The sequence below is a fragment of the Penaeus monodon genome, chromosome 42 (assembly GCF_015228065.2).
Source record: "Penaeus monodon isolate SGIC_2016 chromosome 42, NSTDA_Pmon_1, whole genome shotgun sequence".
NCBI classification, from domain to species: Eukaryota; Metazoa; Arthropoda; class Malacostraca; order Decapoda; family Penaeidae; genus Penaeus; species Penaeus monodon.
The window spans coordinates 6,361,009-6,371,008 of record NC_051427.1 but is presented as its reverse complement, the minus strand read 5'-3'; the positions used below and the strand labels follow the sequence as shown (position 1 = coordinate 6,371,008).

Here is a 10,000-nt window from a genome sequence, read left to right as displayed (position 1 = left end):
TAGATCTTATAATAGATGCAGGAGAAAATGCAACAGTGAAACTAGCCAATCTTTTTAACAAATACCTTCTCAACGGAAGAACTCTGAAAGCCTGGAAAATGCAACAATTATTTTGATACATAAAAAGGGGATAGAAAGGATCTAAAAACTACCGACCCATAAGCCTCCTTTCAGTTACTTACAAACTTCATACAAGTCATCATAACTCACATCTCTGACAATCTGAATTCTAACCAGCCTAGAGAACAAGCAGGCTTTCGCAGTGGATTCTCAACAACAGACCACATCCCAAAGAAGAGAGAGAGAGAGAGAGAGAGAGAGAGAGAGAGAGAGAGAGAGAGAGAGAGAGAGAGAGAGAGAGAGAGAGAGAGAGAGAGAGAGAGAGAGAGAGAGAGAGAGAGAAATAAACGAATGTAAGAAACCCGTGTATGGTATTCATCGACTACGAAAAGACATTTGATTCTGTACAAATACGAGCAGTACTAGAAGCTATTCAGAGACAGGGGGAGAGGAGATACTGAAATATTTGAAGATGTATACGAAGATTGGACAACAATCGCCAAGCTCCACGCGGAAACACCAATTACCATCTCACCAAAACTGTTTACAGTTTGCCTTGAAGAAATATTCGAGAAGCTAGAATGTAACGGAAAGGGTAACAAAATAGGAGACGAATACCTAAACACTCAAATATTTACAGATGATATTGTTCTCTTCAGTGAATCTGCAATTGAAATGCAGCAAATAATAAACGATCTTGAATAGAAAGTCTGAAAGTCGGACTTATGATGAACAAGAAAAAAGACTAAGATCATACTCAACAGTAGAGTTCAATTCGAACAGGAACATGTATAAGACGAAGCGCTAAAGGTAATGGACAAGTATATATACATAGGGCAACTCAAACAGACAGCCTCCGTGTTAGTACAGTGGTAACGTGTCGGCCTCTCATCCGAGGGGTCGGCGGTTCGCGCCCCACCCAGGCGCGAGAAGTTGCAACTGTCGCCTGGTGGTTATTGCTGTGGCTGGGCACCACGGCGGGTATGGGCGTGTAAGGACTAGATTCAACCGAGTCAGCACCAGCTCAGCCTCCGGGCTAGTACAATGGTAACGTGTCGGCCTCTCATCCGAGGGGTCGGCGGATCGCGCTCCGCCCAGGCGCGAGAAGTGGCAATTGTCGCCCGAAGGTTACTGCTGTGACTGGGCACCACGGCGGGTAAGAACTAGGTTCAGCCGGGTCAGCACCAGCTGACACACGTGAGCGAGTCGGCATTAGTCGACACAGCCGGACTTTCCTCATGGCATAGCCCGGGCGAGGTTAAGCTTCGCACAACGGACTTATCCTTTATACAGCAAACATACCCAGCGAAGAGGAAATTCAGCGACGCATCAGTCTAGCCCGGAGCACCTTCGCCAGCACACTAAGAGGCTCCTTGCCATTATGTTTAAAAAGAAAAGTCTTGGACTAATGCGTCATCCCACTTATGACCTATGGATCAGAAACATGGACTACAACCAAATTACTTGAGAGAACACTATTAAGTGCCCAGAGAGGGATGAAGTTGATACTAGGAATTAGCCTAAGAGATCGGATGAGGGCGACGTGGATAAGGGAATGGGCAAGTCACATACGTCGAAGAGAGGACGACATAAGGACAAAAAAAGTAACAGATTGGGCTATAGATAACATAAAGAGGCCAAGGGCCTGACCAATGACAAGATAGCGTGACAAAATTACGAAATTTGGGGGCCAAGATTGGAAACAAAAAATGTGACAAAAGTTGGAAAAGATTAGGAGAGGCCTACGTCCTGCAATGGATTGATTCAGGCTGATGATGATGATACTTCACACACACACACACACACACACACACATACATATATTATATATATATATATATATATATATATATATATATATATATATATATATATATATATATACATACATGTATATACACACACACATGCACATACACACATAATTACCCTCTGAACCCCTGCTATTTGTAGCATGATTCACTTTATAACTTCATTTAACTTTTTTATAACTCTCTTTATACCAATGATGCATCTTTACCCCAACCACCATCAAACTTTCCTAAAATGATCACTCAACATGTTTGTGTGAGTACCAGCAGAAGCCTCTTGTTATCTTACACCTTAAAATATCAATAACAATAAGTTTGAGAATAAGAACATCAGTAATATGATATCACTATTTACCACATGACCTAAAAGTCTGCAGATAATCAAATATATATCCAGTTCTGTCTCCTGTCAATACACTGATTATAAGCACTGATAAGAGATTCATATTTTCTAACAGTTGTGGGGTGCTTATGCCAACTGAAATATATTATTAAGCAACTTTGCTTCACCCTTTCTTGTCTGGAAAATCATTATTAATCTTGATATATGAATATTGCACATTTTTGCATGCCATAAAGTGACTAAATCCAAAGGAAAGTCAACTTTAGTGAAAGGATATAAAAAAGTATACCCTTTCCTTGATCAATACTTTTTACCTTTGAAGAAAGACCAACAATGTATCCAGTTTAAGGTATTCACTTCATAAAGAATATTTCTAAAACAAAAAGAAAATTTACAACTCTGTGCTTGTTCTGTCTTCAAAGAGGAGTTGGTGATCTTCAAAAGAAGATACTGGAGCAAAAGGCTCTATAAACAGGGATATTAACACTGAAAAGGTAGAGTTAGATTCTCAGCCACTAAAATGTGGCTTCCTAACACTTTACAAACAGACGTGCTTTGGTAGTGAATCTAAAAGGGATTGCAGCAAGTCCCTTGAATTGGAATGCTGATATAAACTGATATATCATACACAGGGACTTGATAAAGGTTATAAAACAAAACTCAAATTTGAATGCATATAATATGTTCGACATGTTTTCCTTATGGAAATTTCTCTCATTTTCAGCACCATTATTACATGGAGAAATAAAAAATAATAAATAAATATAGCAAACAAATAATATCAATCATAAATAAAGTCATAATATGGTTTATAATAAAATGCATGGGAGGAATAAAATACATAAAGACAGATATATATATGTAATTCATATAAACACTTGCTTCCAGTATAAAAGCATTTATGCATATGGTATGTATCTTGATTTTTTTTTTTTTTTTTTGCAGAAATACTAACATTAGTTGCACTCACATTCACTGTCTCTACTGTAACTCATATGATAGGACTGCATGATGTAGTGTATTATTTATAATTTGGTCTCAAAGGCAAAAAAAAAAAAGAAAAACAATTAACAATAACAACAAAAATAAATAATAATAATAATAATAATAATATTAACTATCATAGTAGTATTCATAGTAATAATAGCAATAATAATAATAATAATAATAGTAATATTAATAATAATAATATCAATGATAATAATAATAGTAATAGTAACAACAGCAATAATAATAATAATAATAAAAATATTAACAATAAGAGTAATGGTAATGACAATAACAACAATAACAAGAAAAATAATAATGAAATGATAATAAAAATAATACCAATAATAAATGGGAAAAAAAAAAGAACCCAAACATTAACAGGAGGAAAAGAAAAGAAAAAGAAAATTATACATAAAAAGTTAAAACTTCCACTTTGTCCTGCGAGCGTTTAATCAATGGCATTTATGTAAAAATTGTTTGAAGCCTAGAATGCCCTTTATATGGTGGCCTGAATCTCCTTCTCCACAATGGCTCTGTACTCGTCAAAGCCGCCCTCCATGCAGACGACTTGCTTCTCCCCACACACCCACAGCTCGGTGCAAACCATGCGGATGAGTCGCTCGTCGTGGGATACAAGGACCACACCACCCTGAGTTACAAGAATGGGACAAAGGCCATATTACTGAGCTGAAGGTACGGGTGAACTGCAAGGGTAGTAAAGATAATTCAGATATACAGACAGTGTTCTTACAATAGAAGGTAAAAGAAAAAAGAATGAGATAGACAGATGGAGAAGAGAGGGAGACAGGGCCAGAGAGAGAGAGGCATAGTTAAAAATCACTGATGACGGAGAGGTAGATACAAAGAGAGTGAAAGACACAAACTTACCTTGAACTTCTGTATTGCTTTTCCCAGAGCTTCGATCGTCTCAATATCTAAGTGATTGGTCGGCTCGTCAAGAATGAAGAAGTTGGGATTGCCCATGCAAATCAGTGAGAAGGCCACTCTGGACTTCTGACCTCCTGACAGACTGGCCAGTTGCTGCACAGCCAAATCTCCACTAACGCCAAAAGCACCAAGCTGACGGCGGTATTCCTCAACTGGTTTTCCTGGATAAAAGAGAGAAAAAAAGAAAGAATAAGTTTAATATATAACATATAAATAAAAGGAGAGAGAGAGAGAGAGAGAGAGAGAGAGAGAGAGAGAGAGAGAGAGAGAGCAAGAGCAAGAGCAAGTGAGAGTGAGAGTAAGAGTAAGAGTAAGAGTAAGAGAGAGAGAGAGAGAGAGAGAGAGAGAGAGAGAGAGAGAGAGAGAGAGAGATGCTTGCCTCTGAAATTATTCATCCTCACTTGTTTTCAACATTGGACATATAAAGCTACTACACATGTCGTCTTTATGAATACAACCACAACACCAAAAAACAAACCACAAAAATATAACTTTAATACCACAGCCGCAGTCGCCAATTCACCTCTTACCTGAGTATTTGCTCTGGAGAAGTTCAACAGGACATAATCGCATATCCAGCTGGTCTACGTGATGCTGGGTGAAGTAGCCTATTCTTAATGATCTGCAAGAGATGAGGTTTTGTTATGTAACAAGTGAGGTATTTTTCATTTCTTAAAATCTTTCAGCAAGTAATAACTCCTAATTGATGCCAAGGCCATATTACTGAGCTGATGGTAAGGGTGAACTGCAAGGGTAGTAATGATAATTCAGATATACAGACAGTGTTCTCACAATAGAAGGTAAAAGAAAAAAGAATGAGATAGATAGGAGGAGAATATGCAAGAATATGCAATGAGGAGGAGGAGAATATGCAAGAAGAGAAGGATAAGGAGGAACAAGAAATGGAGGATCAGAATCAATGAATAAGGACGAAAAACAATGATGAATAAATATTGGTTGGATTTCCTGTAAAATTTTTAGTTTACATGTGGCATTAGTGAGAGAATAATGTATAAAGCACACAAGGAATGTGATACAAATCAGGGAGAGAGAGATAACAAGTCAAAGAAAGAAAAAAAGAGGAGAAAGATGAGAAGATGGAGGAGGAGGAGGAGGAGGAGGAGGAGGAGGAGGAGGAGGAGGAGGAGGAGGAGGAGGAGGAGGAGGAGGAGGAGGAGGAGGAGAAGAAGAAGAAGAAGAAGGGGAAAAAAAAAAAAAGTGAAACAACTTACCTATTACAGAACCTGTGTCCCTTTGTGGGAGACAAGTCACCAAGCAAAATCTTAAGCAACGTTGTTTTTCCCGTACCATTTTCACCAACCTGGAGATGGTCATCAACACATTAAAATACAGATACAGAAAGGGGGGGGGGGGATAGGTCAAACACACTATGGAAACTGACCCATAATCTTTGCTAATATTCAAGATCTTAGTTTATATGTAACTATTCTTTTTTAATTATCATAAGCAAAGCTGTTTGATTTATCCTTTTCAAAAATATATCATTCTCATATGAAGATCTACCATCCAGTTTATTTTGGCAGAATTATCAACATTGACTATGATTACATTAATCTCTAGTTTTACAGTTATTGCAAGAGAGAACACAGACATATTTTGGCCAACCAGCTAAAAGCCCGCACCGATAAGGCTGTGCACAAGTAGATAACACCCTAATTACAGTAATTTTCACACACTGTTTGAAAATCCTTGACTATGGATTGGTGCAATAAGTAAATTAAGAAGCAATGTGTGCAATAAGTAGCTTCTTCTTCTTATCAACGGTAGGTTCATGTTTGAGCCGCCGTGGTCACAGCATGATACTTAATTAGCTTATGTTACCATTAACCCATAATTGACGGGTAGCATTCATAGTGGCCTGGGCCTCGCTGCCGGGGGCTTATATCGTTGCCCGAGCATGCGCGACCACTCATCCCAAATACCAGCATCTCATTCCGTTTCTTCGTAATACTACGAAGATATGTTGTATTTTCAATTTTCATTATTTTTTACAGTCTCTACTTGCCAAACTTCCTGATAAATCAAGACTGAAGGGTATTTTTGTTGTTATATAGACTCCATAGTTGATCATTATTCGGTCTATAGTCCGAATAAAATAAGCAGTGTTTGGCATCATGGAGTTGAAATTGTTGGTTTGTTGCATTTTTTTTTGTTTGTTGCATGGTAAAAATGAGAAAGTGTTAGAACCGACTTAATCACACTTTCACTGGCAAAAAAATAATCTTTTGCCATGATTGTAACAAATAAAAACTCATGGCATGTCCATGCATACTCTATGGCATGTGCGCACGTGCCCCCGGCAGATGGTCCCGCCATGCCATGGCATGTACGTACATGCCACCTGTCGGCAATGGGTTAAATAGAGGTAACAACACAATTCACTACGAGAAATCAAAAACCTCTGAACAGTTCAACTCTTGACACACGAACTCCCTACTCACAATACATATTCTCGAATCCATGGCAGCCGAAAGGTTGACTTTGCTGAAAATGACTACATCCTTTTTGTAAGAAAACTCGACTTCGTCTAATTGCAGGATCGGGGAATTCAGCTTCTCTGCCTCTGGGAACCTTAGTGTTACAATCGTTTCTTTTTCTACAGGCTTCAGTTCTGGGCTGATAAAAAGAAAGAAAGCATGAGAGAGAAAAAGAAGAAGAAAAAAAATATGGGAATTATTATATAAACAGTTTATATATATATTAATAAAAATAGGTCCTCTATATAACCGTGTTAGAAATGAAAGACCATAGCATTTAAATTTTCTATACGAAATGCAGACATAATTTGAAAAACCTCTTTCTGAATAAACATAATTAACACAAAATAACTAATCACATTAATGCTTACAGCTTTTCCAGCATTTTAATTTTTGACTGGACCAATGATGCTCGCTTGGCATTGTATCTGAACTTGTCAATGAATTCCTGGACGTGCTGCCGGAACTGCGACTGGGCCTCATACTCTCTCTGCATGTTCTTGTGTCTCTCCTCCCTTGTCGTGGAAAAGTTCTCGTAATTGCCCCTGGAAAGGAAGAAAGAAAAGATGATAAATAGATATAAATCAAATAAGACAAACATACAAACAAACACAAAGACACACACACACACAAACACACACACACACACACACACAAAATCTTTATCTTGTAATTCTAGAAAGACTCATTATGAAAGAGGAAGAATGACAAGAAGGAAAGAGATCATCATAGCAGAAGAACCATAGATAGAAAGGGAATAAGAAGAGACACTGTACTTATACTTACTTATAACTGTCTATGGCCTGTGAGTGGAGGTGCAAAACATCCGTCGGAACCATATCTAAGAAGTGCCTGTCGTGGGAGACTACAAGGAGCGTTGTCGGCCAGGTTAATAAGTAGTTCTCAAGCCATATAATGGCCTTCATGTCCAACATGTTCGTCGGCTCGTCAAGCAGCAGCAGGTCTGGTCTGTTGAGATAGGAATGTAAATGAGCTCTGAGAAGAAAAAGGAAAAAGAAAAAAGAAAAAAGAAGAAAAAGAAGAAGAAAAGAAAAGAAAATAAAGAAAATAAAAAATATTGAGGATTAAAGTATAAATCTATTAACCCAAAGCCAACAGGCATGGCATGTAAGCCCACTGAGAGTTTACTTTATTCATTATATTTACACATAGATGGTTACACTTGTACTAGGTTACCAATGAGTGAATTACATGTACTGCCTGTCTCGCCTGCTTACCCTTTTCTTTGATTTTCAAAAATATTTTACATTATCTTATATTGTTGTTACTAATATCATTAACATTATAGTAATTATAATGTCTATAATAAAAATAACACCACTGATATTCATAGCATGAAAAAAAAAATCAGTAAGGTCATAAAGTCTACTAATTGACTCCTTTGTGGCTAAGCACTTGCAGAGCCAACTCATTTCACAAAAAATAAAAAAGTGAGCATAGCACTTTACCCAGCAACATAAGAGTTAATTTTCACCAAGCAAAATAATTGAATATTATTTGAAAAAATTTAATAATTCATAGAAAATATATCTCAATTTCAGATCAGAATATTTCTCATCATTCCATAAAAAAACAAATAAGGCAAGAACGAAAATAAAAAATGATAGCAAATTTCCCAAAACACTCCTCTACATCATCCAAAAATTGAATTCCAGTCCTCCAAAAAACATCCAATGGTTAATCCCTGTCCTCCAGTAACATCCAATAATAGGTACTTATCCTGCAACATCACCCAAAAACACTTACTGCGTGAACAGTGCTCTGGCCAGTGCAATCCTCATTCTCCAACCGCCGGAGAACTCGCGGGTCTTCCTCGTCTGCATTTCGGGGTTGAAACCCAAACCATTCAGGATGACGCTGGCCTTGGCTGGGGCCTTGTCTGCCTCAATGGCCTGTAGCTCAGCATACACTTCTGACAGCTGGGAGGACAAGGTATCGTCTGTGTCCCTAAAGAGTGAAGGCGAGGAGAATCAGCAGTGGAAAGAATTTTTCAGGTTTGTTCTTAACCATTTATTGATAGGTCTACATTCACTCTTGCCATATTGAACTGGGCCCATACCAGACCAAGGTGTGGCTGCTGTGGAGCTACAGCCCCTTTAGTAGTTAAATTGGTTAATGCCTTGTTTTACCCTTACTTACTGGAAAATTGAAGCTTTATTCAGAAAAGTGAAAAAAAGAAAAATCCCTAAAGGATTTAAATATAAAGGCTTGTTCCTAATGTTGCTGTTACTTTCAATCACTAAAGAAAAAATTTCTAACAATCCAACGAAAAGTTTAAAATGTTTATAAAATTAAAGATGAGTTATATCAGTGAATCAAAGAAGCAGAAGAAAAACAGGAGGAGGAAGTTGAAGAAGAAGAAGAAGAAGACAAAGAAGAAGAACTAGAAAAAAGGTAAAGAACAAAAAAGATATAGAAAATAATGATTAGGAAAACAATGAAGTAGAAGAAGAAAAAGAAAGAGAGAGAAAAAAAGAAAAGACAGCAAAAATCTTACCCATTTGCTATTCTTGTCTGCAGCTCCTTCTCTTTGTCTAGAAGATTCTTACGTTGAGTATCGCATTCAAGTACACTCTCTATTGCTAAGGTGTCGTCACCAACCACTTCTTGCTCGACGTGTAACACCGAGATATGCCCAGGAATGCGCAAAGTCCGACTGTGTGAAAATCAGAAAAAGAGGTGGTGTTATCACAATAAAAAAGAAAAAGACATAAGATAAAAAGGAGAAATTTGCATGAGCTAATATCATTGGAATAAGAAACAAATTAAAAAATCCAAGTAAAAAAAAAAAAAAAAAAAAGATAGTGAGGAAAAAACTAGGGACTACTTTGTTTATATGTAAAACAAATTATGGAGGAAACAAAGGTACTGGCATGACAAATCTTGTCAGTAAAACAAATATGATCTCACACACATACACACACATGCATGCACGCACACACACACACGCATGCACATACGCGGATGCACACACACACACACACACACACACACACACACACACACACACACACACACACACACACACACACACACACACACACATGCAGAAATATATACATAAAAGGGTAAATCAGAGAAGACTTACCTTGCAATCATCCGTAAAAGAGTAGTTTTCCCAAGGCCGTTCCTGCCCACTAATGCATATCGTCTTCCGAAGGCTAAAGAAATTGTTGCATTTTGAATAAGCACTCTGCAATAACAGGGAACACATTATGAATAAACAACCGAACATAAAATAAAGAGAGGGAGGAGGTAAGACTGCTTAATATAACGTAATAATGATTAAAAACTCCATAAATCATAATATAACTATAGTACAGCTATGA

The 10,000-nt window shown here is 37.5% G+C and overlaps 1 protein-coding gene across 1 annotated transcript in view; it reads right to left on the bottom strand.

Annotated features, from left to right (window-relative positions):
- Positions 1 to 3,060: 3,060 nt before the first annotated feature.
- Positions 3,061 to 10,000, bottom strand: part of LOC119599273 (ATP-binding cassette sub-family F member 3-like) — an 11,753-nt gene continuing 4,813 nt past the window's right edge. Inside the window, exons 6-15 of the mRNA XM_037949004.1 lie at positions 9,760 to 9,864; positions 9,169 to 9,327; positions 8,418 to 8,618; positions 7,437 to 7,619; positions 7,022 to 7,195; positions 6,615 to 6,789; positions 5,385 to 5,473; positions 4,683 to 4,774; positions 4,093 to 4,313; positions 3,061 to 3,853 (exon numbers count right to left, since the gene is read on the bottom strand). Coding sequence (XP_037804932.1) covers positions 3,701 to 3,853; positions 4,093 to 4,313; positions 4,683 to 4,774; positions 5,385 to 5,473; positions 6,615 to 6,789; positions 7,022 to 7,195; positions 7,437 to 7,619; positions 8,418 to 8,618; positions 9,169 to 9,327; positions 9,760 to 9,864 — 1,552 coding nt within the window. The 3' untranslated portion in view covers positions 3,061 to 3,700. The remainder of the gene's footprint in view (positions 3,854 to 4,092; positions 4,314 to 4,682; positions 4,775 to 5,384; positions 5,474 to 6,614; positions 6,790 to 7,021; positions 7,196 to 7,436; positions 7,620 to 8,417; positions 8,619 to 9,168; positions 9,328 to 9,759; positions 9,865 to 10,000) is intronic.